Source organism: Trachurus japonicus, chromosome 6 (assembly GCF_045865225.1).
Source record: "Trachurus japonicus isolate A0001 chromosome 6, Traja_1.0".
Lineage (NCBI taxonomy): Eukaryota > Metazoa > Chordata > Actinopteri > Carangiformes > Carangidae > Trachurus > Trachurus japonicus.
Window position 1 is genome coordinate 33,615,490 of NC_140912.1, and position 22,446 is coordinate 33,637,935.

Consider the following 22,446-nt stretch of genomic DNA (forward strand, 5'->3'; position numbering starts at 1 on the left):
ATTCATGTGCACAGAAACGCAGGCAGCAGCCTATTCACCAAATCAGCTGAATGGATGTTGAATGTGTCGCAGCCAAGGACGACACTTCAGTTCATCTCACACACACACACACACACACACATAGTGTAACACACACATATAATAATGATAAGACCAAACTAAAAGCAGTGCCAGCCTCATCCTTATTCCAACATTCATGTGCAATGCAGTGATTCTCAACCAGTATTTGTATCTTGGAGGCAAGTGTAAGTCTGAATGTGTTATATTGATATAAATAAACCAAAACGCTCATTATATTGAGCTTGAATTTCTAATGGTATTGATATTTGAGGCCAGTTTTTGATTGGTTCAAAGCTGCATGAATGGATTCACTGCTTTTAAATGTGTTATTCTCAACACTGGTTGTTTTAAAGGTGAACTGAACTAAAATAAAATAAAATAGAAAATGCAGAAAGCACAATTTCAAAAACAACAACAAACAAAGTGCTCAGTCTGCAGGAACCTCCAGAATCCCTCTGGATTCAGCACCATGTAAGCTTCACCTCTGCAGAAACACACAAACACAGCAGCACCAACAACCAGAAGAGACAACAGGACTGTGTGTCAAAATCTGCATTGTTCTTAAATATACCAATAAGCAAATTATATTGAGCTTGAATTTCTAATGGTATTATTGATATTTGAAGCCAGTTTCTGATTGGTTCAAAGCTGCATGAATGGACCCACTGGTTTTAAATGTGTCATTCTCGACACTGGTTGTTTTACAGGTGAATTAAACAAAGAAAAGAAAAGAAAAGAAAAGAAAAGAAAAGAAAAGAAAAGAAAAGAAAAAATGCAGGAAGCACACAACAACAAACTAACTAACAAAGCACTCAGTCTGCAGGAACCAGACTCCCTCTGGATTCAGCACCATTTAAGCTTCACCTCTGCAGAAACACACAAACACACAGCAGCACCAACACAACACAGGTGTGTCATGAAATCTGCATATATATCATATATGATATATATATATATATAAATATAAATATCATGATTGTGCACATGGATAACCACCCAGTCTGCTGCTGCTGGGGCTCAACAACGTGGATGTGAAATACAGTGAAATACAGTTTGTTTTGTTATAATGAGTGAACAATGTTGGATTTAACCGTCGTCCTTCTGGGTCAAATTGACCCAATCTGTTCCCTTCCTCCATCCTTCCTACTTTCCTTCCTTTCTCCCTTCCTTCCTTCCACAATCCTTTTCCCCTTCCTTCCTTCCTTCCCTTCATACTTACTTTCTCTTTTGATCCAATTGACCATCTGTTCTCTCCCTCCATCTTTCTATCCTTAACTTTCCCCTTCCTTCTTTCCCTCCCTTCTTTCCACAATCCTTTTCCCCTTCCTTTCTTCTCTTCATCCTTACTTTTTGACCCAATCTGTTCCCTCCCGCCTTCTATCGTTCCTTCCTTTTTCCCCCTCCTTCTTCCACAATCCTTTTCCCCTTCCTTCCTTCGTCCTTACTTCTTCCTCCCTTTTTGACCAAATCTGTTCCCTCCCTCACCTCCTTCTATCTTCCCTTCCTTTTTCCCCTTCCTTCTCTCCTCACATCTTCCCCTTCGTCCTTCCTTCCTTCCTTCCTTGACCCAAAAGGACAACAGGTGGGTTAATTAACAAAAGCCGAATTAACCAATAGTTTCTTCTGCTTCTAATAAGTGTTAAAGTTTGAAGGTTTGTCTGATATCTGGTGCATATTAAACACATTTCGGTGGGCTACACTAGTGAGTGTTGGTTCCTCCGAAGCGGACAACAGGTGTGCAGCGCGGTGCTCGGGCTCACCTTCTGCTGCCGCCGCGCCATGTCGGTGGGCTGCTTGGCGTTGAACGGGTAGGCGATGCAGCGCAGCACGAACACGTAGATCTGGAGTTTAATCTTCCTCTCCTCTTCCTCCTTCTGGAGCCGCTCCCGCTCCCTCCTCTCCTCCTCCTCTTCACCTGTAGCACCTGTAGCACTTCCACCACCAGCACCACCACCGCTGTCTTTGGCACCTTTCCCTCCGCCTCTAGGAGCACCAGCAGCGGCGGTGGCGGTGGACTGTCGCTGCCGCTGCCGCTGTCCGCCGCCCGACCGCCCGCTGCTGCTGCCGCTGCTGCCGCTGCCGCCGCCGCCGCTCACCCGGTTGTTGTCCGGTTGTTTCCTCGGAGCCTCCTGGACAACTTCAACTTCTGGGTCCGATTCCCCGCCGCTGTCCTCGCTGGAGGACGGGTCCAGCATGTTTGGTGGTTTGTTTGTTTGATTCAACAGCGAAGAGAGGAGGAGAAGAAACACAAACAGTTGGAGCTGGTGGAGTTTTGTTTGTTTTAGGCGACGTGGCGTTAACGGCTGCACTTTCAAAAACCAACGGCTGCACTTGTTTCAAAAACCAACGGCTGCACTTGTTTCAAAATCCAACCGACGCTGCTGCTGCTGCGGTAACGTTACGGACGGAGGTGTGTTGGAGAGGCGGGCGGGGTTAGAGGAGCAGTTTTAGCGGAGTGAGTGAGTGAGTGGAGGTGGAGGTCTGATATCATGACTCCTCCGCTCCGTCTCTCTCTCTCTCCGGGGAGAAGCAGGAGCAGTACAGAGCAGCGCTGTCTGTCTGTGTCGGAATGGCAGCGCGCTCCCGATCCCGATACGACGCCTGCTGCTGCTGCTGCTGCGCGCTCCCGCCGCCTGCCGGCTGCACAGGTGAGCAACCTGTGGCTGCTGCTGTGACCAACCAACCAGAGAGAGATAGATAGGGGGAGGAGGGAGGAGGAGACGAGCTCTCACTCCGTCTGTGTTTCAGAGCACGAAACACTGACTGCGATGCTTCTTCACAGTTTATCTAATAAACATATTGGTGTTTTTTTCCGGTTAATATGCTCGCACTGCGAAGGAGTATTAGGGCAAAAAAATGGGGGGAAAAGTCAGGTAAAAAAAAAATCCGGCACAAGAAAAAAAAAGTTAGGCAAAAAAAAAAAAAAAAAAATCTGGCACAAGAAAAACAAAAGTTAGGCAAAAAAAAAAAAAATCTGGCACAAGAAAAAAAAAGTTAGGCAAAAAAAAAAAAATCCAGCACGAGAAAAAAAAAAAGTCAGGCAAAAAAAAAAAAACACGAACCGACTGCTATGACTATAGTGGTTATGGCAATGGGCCAATTTGCCAAAATTTTGAACTATCCCTTAAAGCAACATTGCGGAGTTTCAGCTCAGTGCTTCCACCATCTGGTTGAGAAGCGCTATCGTCTGGGGGGAAAAACAAAACTTAACAAAAACGAAACTTATCAGCCAGCGCATCCAGCGTTTATTCCCATTAATAAACGACAGTATTTCCACATGTTTGCAAGGAGACTGTGTGGTGGGTGGAGGGGGGAGCGGCGGCAACAATGACCGGAGGGGAACCGTAAGTTTCGCTTTTACCCACCACGTCTCTCCCTCGACGCAGAGGGGAGGGGGGAGGAGGGGGGGCGGTGTTTCGTACCTGTGCAGGGAAGTTACATAGTGCAGTTTCAGCCGACGCGACCCCGCTCAGGCTGCGGCGGCAGCACCATTCATCCTATTAACCATTTTTCTACCATTGCAATGAGTCTGGAAACATTATTTTAAGGCCGAAAAACTCCGCAATGTTACTTTAATATAAGTCTTAAAGGGACAACGAGGAGTTTTGGAAAAGCAAAGTGTTTTCACACTACATTTATGAGCCTCCGCACCGTGAAATTCTTTGACCGGCGCAAGACAGACTCATGTTTTCATTCATCAAGAATTAAAGTCAGAGGTTGGAAGACGATCACATACCGTCGTAGTTCCCACCATAAACGGCGATTCGGCGGCGTTATTCTCATGAGTGTCCGCGAAACCGAAAGTAAAGAAACGCTGGTCGGCTCGCCCAGCATTTCCACCACCACTAATAATAACAAAATAACCATAGAGACAAAACGATATCAAAAATGGAGCCATTAACAAGTGTGGGTAGCGTAGATTCATCCACATTAACGTGAGACTTTTTTTATAACCAAATACAAACTCCTTGTTGTCCCTTTAAATAGTTATATCTTCCGACAGCAATCACTTCTATGAGTGTTTGGTCTGAAACACGGGTCTGTCAGTCACTCTGCTCTGCTCTGAGTCGAGGAGAAAACTTTCCTTGTATCCTACAACCTTTATCCAATGAGGAGAGAGAACGGCATAAAGGGGCAGTCCTCTCTGTGTGTGCAGCCAAGGGATGCGCGTGAATGTGGTGACGTAGGGACGAGGGCGGGGACTGCTAACTCCATCTGCTGACAGGAAGTTAGCCAAAACCACCGGATCACTTACTTCACCACCCAACCACCACCCGGGGCTCCAGACTGCCCCTAAATGGAGGCATTTTGCCCCTAAAATTTGAGACAGTGCAAGTAAGTTTTCATCTACTTACTTGCACATGTGCAACCAGTAAATGTGCTGTTTTTAGCTAATTTTCCTAGGGGGAGGAGGGGCACAATAAGCGTATCAACAGTACATGCTACAGTTTTGAAACTTTCACCAAAATGTAGCCCCAATAGTGCTGAAACTTTTGTCCACTTACAAATTAAGAAGTCCATCACTCTGTTTTTTTTTTTTCAAAAACTGTAAAACGTATTAAACATATCTCCTCCCATAATTTTTGCTCAATTGTCACCAAACTTACAGAGCAGACCGTCCTCCACCAAACTTGTTTCTCGGATTTTTGATTTATCAAAAATTAAGCCTACAGTGCATCAAAATGTTTGTCAGTACTGTAAACATATACAATCCAATTCTTGCTAAATACATTTTCAATGTGAATGGGTTACTCAATTTGTGAAGCCACTGTTAAATTGCCACTTGCCAGTCATAGTTGCATTACGTAATTTGACCCCTTGCCTTGCAAATTTTTCACAAGCAGCTTCACAATCCAGTATGTACATCAAATTATTTGTAAATATTGTACATCAAAATTCTGGCAGGAATTGATTGCAAAGCTTAATATGTGACGAGAGGGCAGCAATTAAAACAGAATTTAAAGATCGGGTTAAAAAAAGCCTAAAAAAAAAAAAAACTTTATTATCTAACAAAATATAAAAACAGTTTAATCAATAAAAATATATTATTTAAAAGAAAATTAAAGAAAAAGACAAATTCATATAGAAAATATAAAGATGTTTAGAGCGTTCATATCAATACATTTTGTCCTGCAGGTGTGTGTGTGTGTGTGTGTGTGTGGCCACTAGAGGTCAGTGTTTCTCTGGTGCGTTTTACCACCATCAGTCAACCAGTGTGTGTGTGTGTGTGTGTGTGTGTGTGTGTGTGTGTGTTTGGATCTTCATGGCGTCAGTGTCAGTGTTTCCAGGTTCGTTAAGTTTTCCACACACACACACCAGTAATTACACTGGTAATTACTGGTAATTACAGAGAACAGAACGAGCCGAGGTCTGGAGCATCGCTGCCGCTCGTTGACATTCATTTCTATTCAAACTTTATTTACAAAGTGAAGAAGACAAGACACAACAACAAGGACAACAACAAGTCTCTGAATAAATGCAAACAAAAACAACAAAAACAAACAAGTTGTGACTGAACTCAAGTTCATTTTATCAGAAAATATGTTAAAGGGATAGTAGCATTTTTTTAAAGTGGGGTTGTATGATCTACAAATAGCCCCTAAGTACTTTAATTGCAGTAGAAGACTCTCTGCACTCCTCCCGTTAGCAACGCCAGCCCATAATAGCCCTGCCCAGAGATTTACAACATACAGTGTTGTGAACAGACCCAAAGAAACGGCCTATTTTCACGGCCTAAAAGAGGTTTTATGTGAAAAAAAAATACACAGTTCCATTGTTCACTATGTGTGCACTTGTTTGCTATAATCTAATTTTTTCCAGCCCTTCAAAGTGCAGGAAAAACGCAGTTTTTATTTGGACCTAACCAACTGCTGATCGGTGGGCGCTAACCCTGGGCGGAGGGATACGTGAGTTGGTTAGGTCCAAATAAAAACTGTGTTTTTCCTGCACTTTGAAGGGCTGGAAAAAATTATATTATAGCGAACAATGGAACTGTGTATTTTTTTTTCAGGTAAAACCTCTTTTAGGCCGTGAAAATAGGCCGTTTCTTTGGGTCCATTCACAACAATGTATGTTGTAAATCTCTGGGCAGGGCTATTATGGGCTGGCGTTGCTAACGGGAGGAGTGCAGAGAGTCTGCTACTGCAATTAAAGTACTTAGGGGCTATTTGTAGATCATACAACCCCACTTTTAAAAAATGATACTATCCCTTTAATCAATCATGTTCTATAATAAATATATATATGTATATATATAAACACAAGAGTTTTCAGATCAGGGGGCTGTGGAGTTAAAACCCGGGAGCACCGGGGCCCAGTCAGGATACGTGTCCAGAGAGAAAAGAGGAACTCCCCACGTGGCCACGGCCAATAGGACGGTGAGGACGCCGATCACGTTGACGCCAAGCCCCGCCTTCACCTGCAGCAGCATCATCACAAGTGGATTTAAAGTTCTTATTGACTGAAAGGGACAGTTCAACATTTAGTCAGATCCTCCTCTCTCCATAATCCCTATAGTCGTAGCAGTAGGTTTGTCACCTTTAATTATCGGTGCATGTTGTTTTGAGAACGGTGGGACGGAGACGTGAGCTGCTCAGTGAACACAATGGAGGTGAACGGTACAGATCCCCTGTGCCTCATCATCAAACTCATCAAATACACAATCCAACAGCTCCACAACGCTCTGGTGGACAAGTTGTGACCTGCACATTCACCACGCTATGAGATAATAACACAGCGTTACCAGGCAGAGTTGTTTTAGAGGTAAATTCATGCAAAACCACTGATGCACGTTGCCTTCAGGGGCAGTTTTTCATCAACAGTCTCTGTATTTCCCTCTAAAACAACTCTGTCTGGTAACGTTGTGTTATTATCTCATAGCGTGGTGAATGTGCAGCTCACAACTTGTCCACCAGAGCGTTGTGGAGTTGTTGGATTGTGTATTTGATGAGGGAAACCAAGAAATCCTATGAGCCTCCGTAGCGTAGCTCTGAGCAGCTCACGGCTCTGCTCCGCCGTTCTAAAAATAGCTTGCACCAACAATTAAAGGTAACAAACCTACTGCTATGACTATAGGGATTATGGCAATGGGCCAATTTGCCAAAATGTTGAACTATCCCTTTAAGACACCTGGGAACTATTTTAATTTGTGGAAAAGGGGCAGATTATGTCTCCTTTACAGTAAGTATTTGAACCCTGAGTGTTTCTCACCATGTCCATGATGCTGATGTGTCCGTAGGCGAAGACGATGGCGTTGGGCGGGTTGGACACCGGCAGCAGGAAGGAGAAGGACGTGCACAGGGTGGCGGGGATGAGGACGTACAGAGGGTTGACGTGGACGGCCTCGGCCTGGACACACACACACACACACACACACACACACACACACACACACACACACACACCATAAAACATCTGGTTTGGTTTAATTGACGATATTAAAGGGATAGTTCACCCAAAATTGAAATTTCACTCATTATCTCCTCCCCCTCATGTGGACTAAGGGCTGGGAGAAGTTTCAGAGTCCTCCGTGGCTTCTCTGAGTTACAGGGGGTCTCGGCGTAGCAGTGCATGTCCATATGACGGTTGCACATGGATACCAACTGTCTTCGTAACAAAAAGACACACCAAAAAACATCCAAATACCTCCATGCTGCTCGTATGTAATGTCCCTCTTGTATTGAAGCCCCGAAATGCGAAATTGTCCCGAAAAAAATTAAATAAGTCTATGTTTTAAGCTTGTTTGTAGCTCCTCTTCCCAGTTCGTCCAAATTTGACGGACCGGGAAGAGGAGCTTCGAGAAGCTTCAGCTGCAAAACAAGCTTGAAATATAGACGTATTTAATTTTTTTCGGGACAATTTCACATTTCGGGGCTTCAATACAAGACGGACATTACATACGAGCACTATGGAGGTATTTGGATGTTTTTTGGTGTGTCTTTTTGTTACGAAGACAGTTGGTATCCATTTGCAACCGTCATATGGACATGCACTGCTACGCCGAGACCCCCTGTAACTCAGAGAAGCCACGGAGGACTCTGAAACTTCTCCCAGCCCTTAGTCCACATGAGGGGGAGGAGATAATGAGTGACATTTGAATTTTGGATGAACTATCCCTTTAACATGTAAAACATCTGTATGTGAGTGTGTGTATAGTGTGTGTATCAGTGTGTGTGTGTGTGTGTGCGCGTGTGTGACCCACCAGAGGAGAGAGGATGGGGAGGAAGACGGTGATCGTGGCGACGTTGCTGGCCACCTCTGTTACCGTGGTGACGATGATGCAGGCGACGGCGACCGTGGCCAAGACGGGCAGATCGCCCAGAGGTGTGAGCAGCTCGGCCACCCACAGGGACAGGCCCGACTCCTGGACACACACACACACACACACACACACACACACACACACACACACACACACACACTTCATAATAAGTGATGAAACAGGTTTTGATCTGTGGATTTTTCTTTGATCTGACGTCATCTTCATCTTTGATTCCTGCGTCTCTCTGCTGCGAGACTGAAAACTCTGACATTAAAGATCCTCTGATTATGATCAATAACGAGTCGTTGATAATTATCATAGTTACAGGAGAGTTTATTCTGACCACAGATCAGAGGACATCCACAGATTAGTCTCTATAAAAAGACTTCATATCAAACATGTTTCAGTTTGTTTCCCTTTTATTTATGTCGTCCTAGTTTATTATAGGCAAAAATAAACTGTAAAATAGAGGAAGTGCTGAGAAAAAATATGTTTGTCCCTCTAGATCAATAACTGACCTGATCTGTGTGACTGTTTCGTAACACATTAAGTATAAAATCAATACTTAATAAATGTTTTCAGTTCACTTTTACACAATTTTCTTTTTATGGTTACTGTAATAAAGTTTATTTATATAAAATATACCTCGGTTTCGAGAGAGGATATTATTTCCGCTGTGAGACAAATGTCACCACAGATGCTGCAGATATGATTGAAACACTGATCATAAGTTTAGTGAGGAAACATCAGGCCTGAAATAAAATTGTACTTCTGATATAAAAACATTTGACATTTCATTGTTAACTATAGGTGGACGCATCTAATAAGCTCTTTGAATTTTCACCTCTTCCAGCACTGTAAATTATCAAATTGTTTCTTTTACTTGTGTCTTTTAAGCCCGTGGTTCCCAACCCCCGGTCCGCGGACCCGTACCGGGCCGTGGATCATTTGGTACTGGGCCGCAGAAAGAGAATGAAAAAATATAAAATCGTTTGTTTTGTCTAATTTACACTTCCGTCGTTTTATTTTGGAAATTTTGCCACTTCTGTTTGTGCCTCTTCCCAGCGCTGCGCAATTGACAGGCAGGTCCACAAGCAGGGCCGTTGCTAGGAATTCTGGGCCCCCTTAAAGAATACTAAAGTGGGCCCCTCCCCCTAACTTTTCCTTTTTTTTTCTTAGACTACGTATGTATTATCGTTTTTTATTTAGCCTTCTTTGTTTTGATGCTAATGCAGCATTACACTGCAAAAACTCAAGTATCTTAGCAAGAATATTTGTCTTATTTCTAGTCAAAATGTCATTTCTAGTCAAAACAAATCTCATTATACTTAAAATAAGACACAAGTAGCTTATTTTTAGACACTTTTTACTTCTTTCAAGCATATTTTCACTTGGAATAAGTAGAAAAAATCTGATAGCGGAGCAAGTTTTTCTTCCTTATTACAAGCACACAAAACTTACCGTACTTTCACTGGCAGATTTTTCTATTTATTGTGAATTTAAGTGAAAATTATCTAAAAACAAGTAATTTTTTAGGTGATGAGTCTTATTTTAGGTGGAAAGAGATTAGTTTTGACTAGAAATGAGACATTTGGACAAGAAAAAGGACAAATATTCTTGGAAAGATGTTGAGTTTTTACAGTGTACTATGAGTATTAGTCAGGGTCTTACGCAGAATAAATCAGTCATACAAAGATTAGACTACTGGGGTTTTTTATGGGCCCCACTGGGCGCTGGGCCCCTAGAATTATCATCACCTTTCTCCCCTATACAACGGCCCTGTCCACAAGCGTACCCACTAACTAAGAGTGAAAAACACACGTCGCCGGGAAAAACTCAATAATGAGACGACAGAAGACCCGACGATTGGCAACAAGAAGAAAGCCCAAGAGTCCAACCAAGAGTCCTGTTTAAATTACAGGTTCATTGCAACAGGTGCTCCAAGCTCCATGCATAATACTGTAAATGTGGCGACCAGGATTAAAGCAGAATATCCTGAGGTCGTAGCAAAAGCACTGAAAACCTGCTTCCATTACAAACATATTATGTTTGTGAAGCGGAGTTTTCTGCAGCGACGGCAGCAGAACGAGATGACGGAGTGGGGTGGATATATTATGGTGAGTTGTAACAAAGAAACAGAAAGTAAACGTAATAAACCCCCTCCGCGGGGAACCCCTGTTTTAAATCTAAACAGACATAAGATGAGGTGTTAGCCTTTGTGCTAAGCTAAGTTAGCACCTGTGTTCCTTCAGCGAGGGCGAAGCCTCCTCCGACCAACAGAGCCACCGTCCACGGCATCGAGGCCTGAAACTCTGACCAGGAGATCATGGACTCTGGAGGAGAGGAGGAGGGGAGGAGAGGAGAGCAGAGGAGAGGAGGGGAGAGGAGAGGAGGGGAGAGGAGAGGAGGAGAGGAGAGGAGAGGAGAAGAGAAAAGGAAATCATCCTCTCACAGCATGAACGAGTGAATCTGGATCTAGATGAAAACTAACTTTCATGTTGTTACCGTATTTCCTGGACGGTCCGTGAGCCGGGACGATGAAGAAGAGGAGGCCGAGCAGCAGAGCGACGGAGGCGTCAGTGATGAAGGAGTGACTGTTGGAGACCAGAGAAGACAAAATGACAGTGAGATGAATGAATGGATGAGTGAATGAATGAATGAGTGAGTGAGTGTGACTGACTGAGGGAAGAGAGAGGCCCAGCCTGGCATGAACCCTGGAGCTCTGGTCAACCACAACAAAACCATGACCAGGAAAACCACCGCAGTGAAGATCTCCTGAGAACTGGAGGATGAATGAATGAATGAGTGAATGTTTAAACATGACTGCCAGAAATGAGTGAATACATGAATGAATGTATTGATTCCATTATTGTAGAGATGCAATAACTGAATGAATAAACATATAACTACTGTATAAAGGAATGAATGAACATATGAACTAATTATGAATGAGTGAATAAATAGATGGATGACATGATGAATGGATGAGTGTAACTGCCTGGCTGCAACAATGACATGATCAGGAAACTAAAGAATGAATGAACATATGACTGAATGAATATATCAATAAATGAACACAAATGAATGTAAGCATGAATGAATGAGTGAATGAATGAATGAATGAACACAATATGATGGATTAATATATGAATGGAAATGGATGCTGACTATATAACTGCATGATTATGAAGGCATGAATGAATGAGTACATGACATGAATGGAGGGACATACAGTATAACTAATTATGGTGAATGGATGAATATATGAATGAATGCATGAATACATACTGACAGACAGGATGACTGTATGAATGAATGTGAGTTATAATCAATATTGATGGATTAATATCAGTCTGGAACAATAAATGAATTCAGAGGAAGATGGACATGAATGAATGAATGAATGAGTGAATGGATGAATGAATGAATGAATGAATGAATGAATGAATGAATGAACACAATATGATGAATTGATGTATGAATGGAAATTATGCTGACTATATAACTGCATGATTATGAAGGCATGAATGAATGAGTACATGACATGAATGGAGGGGCATACATTATAACTAATTATGGTGAATGGATGAATATATGAATGAATGCATGAATACATACTGACAGACAGGATGACTGAATGAATGAATGAATGAATGAATGAATGAATGAATGAATGTGAGTTATAATCAATATTCATGGATTAATATCAGTCTGGAAAATAAAATGAATGAATTCAGAGGAAGATGGACACGAATGAATGAATGAATGGATGAATGGATGAGTGATCGCTCACCTCATTGGTCCCAGTGACTTGTACTCGTCTTCTATCACTTTTCTCGCCGCCTTCTCTCTCTCTGATCGCTCTCCTCCTCGTCGCCATAGGAACCTGAAGCTGTGTGTGTGTGTGTGTGTGTGTGACAGATTATATTAATTATTGATGGGCGACAGGGAAAAAGCTCCCGGTGAAACTAAACGATTGACTGTGATTGGTTAAAAGCCACGCTGAGCAGCTAACGAGGAGATTAACTGAGCATGTGCGGTGGCGAAGCTCATCATTAACCTGTCTGACACCATCACAGCTCTAATACTAACATTAGTGTTACACTCATGTCTCCTCCACCTCGGCTGGATTCACACGCTCACAGAGTGACTCATGTCATATATCACAGTGTTTGTTATTTTACATCCCTTTTTTGCTGGGTTTTAATAGTTTATATTGTTATATTTATATTTCATTTCATTTCATTTCTTTATTTATTGAATTGGGACAGTGCACATTCATCAACACTGACGCATTAAAGGGATAGTAGCATTTTTTAAAAGTGGGGTTGTATGATCTACAAATAGCCCCTAAGTACTTTAATTGCAGTAGAAGACTCTCTGCACTCCTCCCGTTAGCAACGCCAGCCCATAATAGCCCTGCCCAGAGATTTACAACATACAGTGTTGTGAACAGACCCAAAGAAACGGCCTATTTTCACGGCCTAAAAGAGGTTTTACCTGAAAAAAAATACACAGTTCCATTGTTCACTATAATATAATTTTTTCCAGCCCTTCAAAGTTCAGGAAAAACACAGTTTTTATTTGGACCTAACCAACTGCTGATCGGCGGGCGCTAACCCTGGGCGGAGGGATACGTGAGTTGGTTAGCGCCCGCCGATCAGCAGTTGGTTTGGTCCAAATAAAAACTGTGTTTTTCCTGCACTTTGAAGGGCTGGAAAAAATTATATTATAGCAAACAATGGAACTGTGTAATTTTTTTCACGTAAAATCTCTTTTAGGCCGCGAAAATAGGCCGTTTCTTTGGGTCCATTCACAACACTGTATGTTGTAAATCTCTGGGCAGGGCTATTATGGGCTGGCGTTGCTAACGGGAGGAGTGCAGAGAGTCTTCTACTGCAATTAAAGTACTTAGGGGCTATTTATAGATCATACAACCCCACTTTTAAAAAAAATGCTACTATCCCTTTAAGCATTAGTGTAAATGTGCCAGACTTAGGACAACTGCTAAATTTCAGCCGCATTTCAGTCCCAAGGCAAGACAAGGTTTCTAAAACACATAAACACATAAGACTTTAAAACCTTGTGATGACAACGAGTCATACAATGGACAATTACAAGACAGAACACAGACTGACAATATCAAGGCAAAACAGACGCAGACATACAAAATAAGAACAGACAATTTTAACCCACAGTTAAAGAACAATATACCATGTGCCCCGGGAACAGACATCAGATTAAACAGTATTTAAGCTATATGAGTACTTGTCTGATTTGTTTTTAACCAATATTATTTATATATATGTTATAGTTCATTTAAAACTCTATATTATTGTTATTATACACTTTCCATTAAAACGGCGGTCCACCACTCACTCTGAGCCAATGAAGAGCCAGTAGAGCCACACCCACGTCAGCAGCAGCATGACCACACTGATGGGCAGACACAGCAGGAGCCAGTTCCCAAAGTTAATGCAGTTGCATTCTGGGTAAATCCTGGATGTGGAGACAAGTGTGTTAGAGTCGGTTGTTGTGTCACTTTACTACCCCTTTTTATTTTTATTACATTGTCTTTCTATTTAGACCATTACTGTATTCAGTACCAGTCCTCATAATAATCATGTGGCTTGATTAATTAAAAATCATAAAATTTAAAGGAAAGATAATAATTTGATGTAAAATCTAAACCATATTTAATGTAAACAAAGTTTGTATTGAACAGAAGAACACAGCACAGAACCTGCTGTAGTCTCCTCCCACTGTTCACACTGTTGTTCAGATGGTTACACAAGCAGATACTTTAGTGCAACTATTTGAATTATCTTAAAGTTATTGAATTACATCACATAAACCAAAGTGAGACGGTGACAGAGAGACATTTGTGGTTAAAAAAAAGATGTCACTGCAGCTGTGGTCTTGACTGGTCTGAAGAAAAAAAATCCTGAGACCGAGACCTTGAAAATGTGGTTTCAAGACCGATCTCTGGTGCCACAACAGCACTAGTTAATTCTGTCACCCACTGGTTGAGGTACTCGGAGAAGATGAGGTTGGCCGAGGTTCCCGGCAGCGTGGTGATGCCGCCGATGTTGGAGGAGTAGGCTATGGCGATGCACATGGCTTTACACAGCATGACGTCATGGTTACTGCTGCTGGGAGCTGCTGGTTGACACACTGCAGCCTGCAAGACAACACAGAGGGAGAAACAACCCAAGTGTTGTAGTAGTACTGGTAGTATTATAGAATTTAGGTTGTTTGGGAGGGACGTGACTCTTTGAAAAAGCCCAAAGAAACATTTATTATCAACCTCATCAAGCCAATGGCAAAATTTCATATTCATAAATGTAAGTTTACACAAAGAAAACCCTTTTTTACAATGAGCTCAGGCAGTACATTGATTTCATGTAAGTGATCAACACTGTTAATATCTGTGAACGATTTTCGATTTAATATACTACTGTAAACTTTTTTTTTGTACTACTATAAACTCTTTCCCCCCTGGCGTATGATGTATGTGAAATGCCTATGTTTGTTGAAGCTCTGCAAACTGTAAGCTTACTATGTGAAAAAGTTCTAATGAAGGTTAATAAATAAATAAAAAAGTAAAAGAAGAAAAATAGCCAGCTCTAGCGTTTGCGAAAGCTCATGTTCATTGCTCCCATTGGAGTCAATAGACTCAAGACCTGCTGCTGCTGCTGGTCTCCTAAAGGGGGCGGGGTCATGGTCTGTTGGTTTCCTAAAAGGGGCGGAGTCATGGTCTGCTGGTCTCCTAAAGGGGGCGGAGCCATTGTCTGTTGGTCTCCTAAAGGGGGCGGAGTCACAGTCTGATGGTCTCCTAAAGGGGGCGGGGTCACGGTCTGCTGGTCTCCTAAAGGGGCGGGGTCACGGTCTGCTGGTCTCCTAAAAGGGGCGGAGTCATGGTCTGCTGGTCTCCTAAAAGGGGCAGAGTCATGGTCTGTTGGACTCCTAAAGGGGGCGGAGCCACGGTCTGCTGGTCTCCTAAAGGGGGCGGAGTCACGGTCTGCTGGTCTCCTAAAGGGGGCGGAGTCACGGTCTGCTGGTCTCCTAAAGGGGGCGGAGTCACGGTCTGCTGGTCTCCTAAAGGGGGCGGAGTCACGGTCTGCTGGTCTCCTAAAGGGGGCGGGGTCACGGTCTGCTGGTCTCCTAAAGGGGGCGGGGTCACGGTCTGCTGGTCTCCTAAAAGGGGCGGAGTCATGGTCTGCTGGTCTTCTAAAAGGGGCGGAGTCATTGTCTACTGGTCTCCTAAAGGGGGTGGAGTCATTGTCTGCTGGTCTCCTAAAAGGGGCGGGGTCACGGTCTGCTGGTCTCCTAAAAGGGGCGGAGTCATGGTCTGCTGGTCTCCTAAAAGGGGCGGAGTTATTGTCTACTGGTCTCCTAAAAGGGGCGGAGTCATGGTCTGCTGGTCTCCTAAAAGGGGCGGAGTCATGTAACACAGAGACAGGAAACTGACTCGTAGTGGAGCGTCTTGTTTCTAAACCAACTCTGGTATTGTAAGAAGTAGTATAATTACAGAAGTTGCAGAGTCCACTGTAGCAGTATCAACAGTAGTAGTAGCAGCAGTAAAGTCTGTAGTATCAGTAGCAAATTGTGTGTTTTTATTTGTGCCGTTGTATTTATTTTACTTTGTACCTGAGCTGCAGGAGGCCCAGACAGCGGCTGCACCTGAACACAGGTGGTGAAGGTTTCTTCAGGAACTTCTAGATGTTTCTTGTCACTGAGAAACAGACAAATGTAGTGTTACTGTGTCCTGTTTGTTTGTTTGTTGCTGTGTAATCACAGACAGAAACACACAGAAAACCCAAAAACCCAGAGGGACAGTGAAGGCAACAGAGCAGAACAACATCTGTTTCATACCTCACAATTTCTTTCATGTTTTCAAAGTGGCCGTCCAATTCTGCAGAAATAACAGACTGTGGTTAAACAAAGGGAATTGCCTGATTAGTAAACACGATTATGAATCTGAAGAGACTTTCAAGGTCGCTTTAAAGGTAAAAAACACCAACAACAGTTGAGGCACAAATGATCTGACTGGGTCTATAAACGTTGTGTAAACCCAGGTACCGTCCAGCTGCAGGTTGGGGTTGTCTTCACCTCCCTCCTCCTCCTTCTCCTCCTCTTCCTTCTCCTCCTCCTCGGCCTTCAGGATCTGCTGGAGAACGGCCTCCACGATGGGCATCACCATCATAACAGCCGAGGTGTTCTGGACCCACATGGAGAGGAAGGCACAGCCGGACATGAAGCCCAACATCAACCTGGAGACGAGGACGAGGACGACATGGAGGTTCAGAACAGGAAGGAACGTCCACATAGTCATGAACATTTAACACCTGCTTCGTTAACCAATCCAAAGTAAGAATAGCGTTTGTAATATAAAAACTTTTTCAATCTGTAATGTGTAATGAGTGATTGATAAAGGATTCCCAGTATTTAATCACACATAGAGAGCCTAGGCGGAAGCAGGAAGTAACGGTCGCCATGGGACCTTAACTCGGAAAAGGTCTCCATGTAAGTGAACGGGAGTCAAAGTTTTATTTCGTGATCTGATTGAATTGTCATGAAAAAATTATATGACCTCTACCTGTTTAAAACATCACGTTTCATACCGAGAAATCAGCAGTTTATCATAAAACGGCAACAGAAGAATGTATTTAGTGTGAAGACGCTCCACGGACTACAGATCTGGTGTCCCACAAAAAATACGTCACCAATGGGATTTTATTTTACAATAGTTTTACAACAAACTGCTGATTTCTCTTCATGAAACGTGATGTTTTAAACAGGTAGAGGTCATATTTTTTTCTCATGGCACAATTCAATCGGATCACAAAATAAAACTCAATAAAATTTGACTCCCGTTCACTTACATGGAGATTTTTTCCGAGTTGAGGTCCCATTGGGCCGTTACTTAACAAAGTTTAGATTGAACAGAAGAACACAGTACAGAACCTGCTGAAGTCTCCTCCCACTGTTCACACTGGTGACACCAAGGGCCCTAGTTTGCTGGCGCAGCGCAGGTGGCGCAAGGTAGCGCAGCCGGTCTAATGCAAGTTTCGACCAGCGCAGCCTAGCGCAAAGTCAGATTGGAAGATTGGCAGATCGCGCTGCGCTGATATAGGCGTGGCCGCGCAGCAGGGGGAGGCGTCACAGATTCAGCTTGGTGCAGTGGAAGTTTTGTGCGAAAATGTCCCGCCGAGGTTGCGCTGAAAGCTCGCCACCTCCAACCAGGTCTACTCTCAGCGTAGGGCGGAGCGCAGCAGGTGCAGTGGAAGTTTGGCTGACTGACCTGCAGTGCACACACGTCACCAAGACCTCACAGGCAGATCTCCACAGTTCCAGACACATTTCAATGCAATAAATATCCACAATAACCACTATTTAATGCAACTAACGGAATCAACACGGGAATTTATATCTATATAGATTGTCCCGTCACATCTGACGTCAGATCAAAGCAGAGATCAAAGGCTGTCGGTGCGTAAAGGAAACTCCACCTGAATTAACACAGCAGGGACGAACTGGCACTGAAAAGCAGCTGTGGATGTCCCAAAAGCAGGACTGTGAGGGTGGATGACTGCATGTCGCTGCCATACCACTCTGCCCTTGTGATGATCCCCTTTATTTATTTATTTATTTACTTATTAATTCATAAGCCGTGCGACCGCATCACGCAGCCGTAATGAAAAACAAAACACAAATCATTATCTCTCTTAGTCCACCACAACAGCCTCGGTATCAGATAGTCAGTATATAGCCTACTACAGTATACTCAGCATCTCTATCACAGAAAAAAAAAGAGAAAAAAAGAGACGGACAGAGAGAGAGAGAGAGAGAGGAGGACAGAGAGAGAGAGAGAGAGAGAGAGAGAGGGAGAGAGAGAGAGAGCGTCCTTTACGCTGATTTCATCCACATGGTGTTTGTTTATGTTGTGATTAGTGTAGCCTACACCTCTCATCTTGGTTACACAGGGTTTGAATAAATGTGAGTTTCTTTATTAGTTTATTAGTTGTTTCTTACATTGGGCAGGGGTTCTCAGTGTATCAGATCAATCCTGGTTAAGTATATTAGTAAACTCATTATTGGTCACTCTGAGCTCGGACCTCCGGACCAAAACAGCTGTTTCCTCCTGGGAGAGGTTCGGCCTCTGGCGTCGCTGTTTCCTCCGCCCATGTCCAAGTATAAAATGACAAACTTGCAGCGCGCATCACCCGCCGCGCAGTTAAAGGTGAGGAGAGGAGCTCCTTTGATTGGTGAAGATCTGACTCGGCTGTGTCAAACCCACTCCACGCCTTTCTCTCCTCCTCCTGTCTCCCTCCCGCCCTGTCTCCTCCCTCTTCACCGTTTGCGCCGGTGGGAGGGACGAGGGTCTAAGTCGGACTGCGCGGCCCACCAATCTTGCGAAATGGACCTGGGCCACACCCTGTTGGCGCGGCGAAGCTGCGCTGCACTTAGACTTCGCTCGGTCGAGGAAACTAGGGCCCCAAGTTTTTCCAGATGGTTACACAATTATATCACATGAACCAAAGTGAGCAAGTGACCGAGAGACATTAGTGGTTTAAAAAAAACATGTCACTGCAGCTGTTGTCTTGACTGGTCTGGAGAAAAAATACTGAGACCGAGACCTTGAAAATGTGGTTTCAAGACTGATCTCTGGTAGGCTATCACAACAACACTAGTTAATTCTGTCACTCACTGGTTGAGGTACTCGGAGAAGATGAGGTTGGGCGAGGTTCCCGGCAGCGTGATCACGATATAAAACTTTGACTCCCGTTCACTTACATGGAGACTTTTTCCGAGTTGAGGACCCATGGGGCTGTTACTTCCTGCTTCTGCTTAGGCACTCTATGGTAGCCTGTATTAAAACTCCAGTGTGTAATATCAAATCAAATCAAATCAATCTTTATTTATAGAGCACCTTTCATACATGGAAAATGCAACACAAAGTGCTTTACACACATAGAAAATAAAACAATTACAAGTAAAAACCCCTCCCTCCCACACTCCATACTACACACACACACACACACACACACACACACACACACACTCTCTCACTACTGACGCTAGGGAGACATGGCATGACACCGAGGATTGAGGAAGCGCTATCTTTGGGGCCGTCCACACTGGGAGGAGTCGCAGGCCGTGCCACAAGGGGCACCAGCGCCCAGGCCCCCCGACCCCGGCAGACCACAGCCAGCCGAGCCGAAGGGACCCAGGGACAGCGCCCCCAGCAGCAGCCCAGACACAGCTCCCAGCGTGGAAGACCCCCCTGAGGAAACACTGGAGTTAAAGCTAAAAACTAAAAACATAAGGTAGGATAAAAACCCTGAAAAAATAGGTTAACAGGGTAAACAGTTTAAAAAGGATAAAAAGTAAATAAACAAATAAATAAATAAAAATATGTAAGATAATAAATAAAATAAGTAAAACAAGTAAAATTATTTAAGGTTAATAACAACTTTAAAAGCCAGATAGAAGCAGAAACATAAAATAAGATAGAACCATGAGAAGAATTTAAAATCTAGTTAAAAGCCTGACTAAAAAGGTGTGTTTTTAACCTTCCCTTAAAAATATCAACTGTCTCTGCGGCCCTGAGGCTCTCCGGCAGGCTGTTCCACAGGTGGGGGCCATAATAGCTAAATGCCGCCTCACCAATATGGGGGGAAAACCATGACAACCAGCGTTCAGATTCTAGATTGCCGCGCAGTATATTCAGATTTGGCCGATAAACCTCGCCAGTTATTACACACTGGACCTTTAAATCCTAAAGTGGGGGTAGGGTGGTGGTGGTGGGGGGTTCTCACCATGCAGGGTTGACCCCCACCATGGTGACGAGCCTCAGGGCGATCCTGCGGTGGAGACCCCACTTCTCGACGGAGGTAGCCAGGCAGATGACGCCCACCAACAGGAAGTGGAAGTCCTTAAAGTACTCCTTCGCCACCTGGAGGACAGACGGTGTAATGACACCACAGGTTCATTGACATATCATTACCTGTTTTAATTGATTAATCTGTTAGCGAACTATAGCTCATGTAGCTTGGATGAGGAAACATTAACATCAATTTGCTTTATCCTGATGAAGGCTAAACAGACTCACGGCCGAGGACTTCATGATGCCGAACATGGGGAAGAGGACAGCGGGGATCATGGCGGTCATGGGGAGAGGGATGGCCTCCGTCACCCAGTAGGTCGCCATCAGCAGCAGCACAAACGCACATTCTGCCTCCTACGTAACATAACATAACGTGATTTAATGTAATGTTTGCTGTTGCTCGACAAGCCCATAAAGTTAATAAAAAGCTAAAAGAGTTCTAGACACTCTCATCTTCTCCATGCAAGGAGAGTGATTGCACTATGTTGGAAAAATGTAGACCCACCATCACTGGCAATATGGAAGAAGGAGTTGATAACTTGTCTTGGACTGGAGAGATTGACATACATTGTTAAAGGTAAACAGGAGGAGTTTGCTTGTATTTGGGAATCATTTATGTCATTCCTGACCAATGAAACAGATAACACTGTCTGAATAATAGGTTTAATGAAATGATCCTGCCTTTAATTTAATTTAATTTAATTGTTTTTAATTTATTTATTTTGTCTCATTTTATTCTTATTTATTTATGTATTTATTTATTTTACTCCATTAGTCTGATGTCTGATGTCACTGTCCATTTGCTTTTTTATTTCATTTTTTTGTCTGTTCGAGGGGATATGGATGAAAATGTTTGTACGTACATTCAATGTTGAATTTGAAATGCATTTGAAATTTCAATAAAAAATATTGTTAAAAAACAAAAACAAACATGTTTTATTCTCACAGCAGCTGTCACAGTCTCTTCATGAACCTCACATTCACGGTTTCATTATGAGACTCACCTTGGTCCCGACGACCAGGGGAAGAGGCAGCAGCAGCAGCGGCGTGAGGACGACCAGGACGATGCCGCGGTAGTTCCTCAGTCCTTCACTCAGCCTCTGCAGCTTCTCTGTCATGTCGAGTCTCTGCAATAAATACATAAATAAATAAATAAAAAATGAACATTTTTTTTTTAGTTTAAGTTTATTTCGGACATGTTAAAAGAAATAAAACATAATACAGAAATGGACAGACATAACATATAGAAGCTTTGCAAAACAACATATGGACAAATATATATATATATACAATAATAAAAAAAGAAAATAATTGAAAATAAAGGTAATTTGATTTTTTTTGTTTGTTTGTTTGTTTGTTTGTTTATTTGTTTGTTTCATATCCAAAAAGGAGTGGGAAGAAGTAAAACTTATTTACTCCCACCCCTTATTCATAAATTATCTATCAAGTTATCTAGTCATTATAATCTATACAGTAAGTTAATTTATGAGTTATTTAACTGGATTTATTCTAATATATTCTTATATTTATATTTATATACATATAGATTTATTCTAACATGATTACTAGTCTTTATCTCTCTATATAATCATATACATACAGTATAAAAACATATGCAAACACATTCATACATACAAAGACAAACTGAAAGTAACATTAGCCGAGCAATAAATAAACTAAGTCGGTAAATAATACCCAAATAAATAATAATAAGCACCTCGTGGTTGTCAGACACCCTCATTTCTGTACATACTGAAAATAATTTCTTTGTATTTCTTTTTGAACTGGATTATGTTTGGACACTCTTTTAACCCCACATTCAAACTGTTCCATAGTTTACATTAATAACAACGAGAGTGTGTAAACTCTCCTGAGATTCCTCCTGTTTGACTTGATACAACAGACGACAAACTGTGGAAGGTCAGAGGTCATGTGTCTCATGTGTCTGCTTTGGTTTTATGGAGTTATTAGACACCAGACTAATCGCTGGTTATCTCTAGCCCCAACACAAACGTGAGATAATAAAGTGACACAGCCTTTAATTTATGGCACTTCAAAAGGGCAGCATCAGTGGGTCATTTCACTCTTTAATTCAGGTTGGAGCGTTTCATTTTAGCTTTAGTTCTTCAGTATCACAAACAAGGAGATACTTTATCTTTGAAGTTTGAATTTGAAAAGAATATGCAAGAAAATGCATCTATTCCTCAGAAAGAACTAGAACAGCTACCATATCCAC

At 42.8% G+C, this 22,446-nt stretch overlaps 2 protein-coding genes across 7 annotated transcripts in view; both read right to left on the reverse strand.

Moving 5' to 3' along the window:
* Positions 1-2,270, reverse strand: part of cadps2 (Ca++-dependent secretion activator 2) — a 242,284-nt gene extending 240,014 nt beyond the window's left edge. For all 6 annotated transcript variants that reach the window (XM_085780267.1, XM_085780266.1, XM_085780265.1 and 3 more), the window contains exon 1: positions 1,821-2,270. In XM_085780267.1, coding sequence (XP_085636393.1) covers positions 1,821-2,255 — 435 coding nt within the window. In that variant the 5' untranslated portion in view covers positions 2,256-2,270. The remainder of the gene's footprint in view (positions 1-1,820) is intronic.
* A 4,064-nt stretch (positions 2,271-6,334) lies between these two features.
* On the reverse strand, positions 6,335-21,333 carry slc13a1 (solute carrier family 13 member 1). Its single transcript, XM_085780635.1, has 15 exons — positions 21,215-21,333; positions 20,436-20,564; positions 20,143-20,279; positions 16,403-16,593; positions 16,196-16,235; positions 15,971-16,055; positions 14,344-14,501; positions 13,700-13,819; positions 12,114-12,212; positions 11,001-11,102; positions 10,826-10,914; positions 10,559-10,653; positions 8,261-8,422; positions 7,270-7,407; positions 6,335-6,478 (listed from the first exon to the last, which is right to left on the reverse strand). The coding sequence occupies exons 1-15, from the start codon at positions 21,326-21,328 to the stop codon at positions 6,335-6,337; spliced, it is 1,803 nt and encodes a 600-aa protein (XP_085636761.1). The 5' UTR covers positions 21,329-21,333.
* Positions 21,334-22,446: the final 1,113 nt, after the last annotated feature.

Bases quoted from the DNA above. Each gene is read 5' to 3' on its own strand.
- slc13a1 (XM_085780635.1), bottom strand. From the start codon at position 21,328: ATGACAGAGAAGCTGCAGAGGCTGAGTGAAGGACTGAGGAACTACCGC. The intron at 16,056-16,195 runs GTATGAAACAGA...TCTGTTTCTCAG, and splicing joins AACATGAAAGAAATTGTGAG to TGACAAGAAACATCTAGAAG. The intron at 10,915-11,000 runs GTCAGTCACACT...GGTCTCCAACAG, and splicing joins TGGGCCTCTCTCTTCCCTCA to TCACTCCTTCATCACTGACG.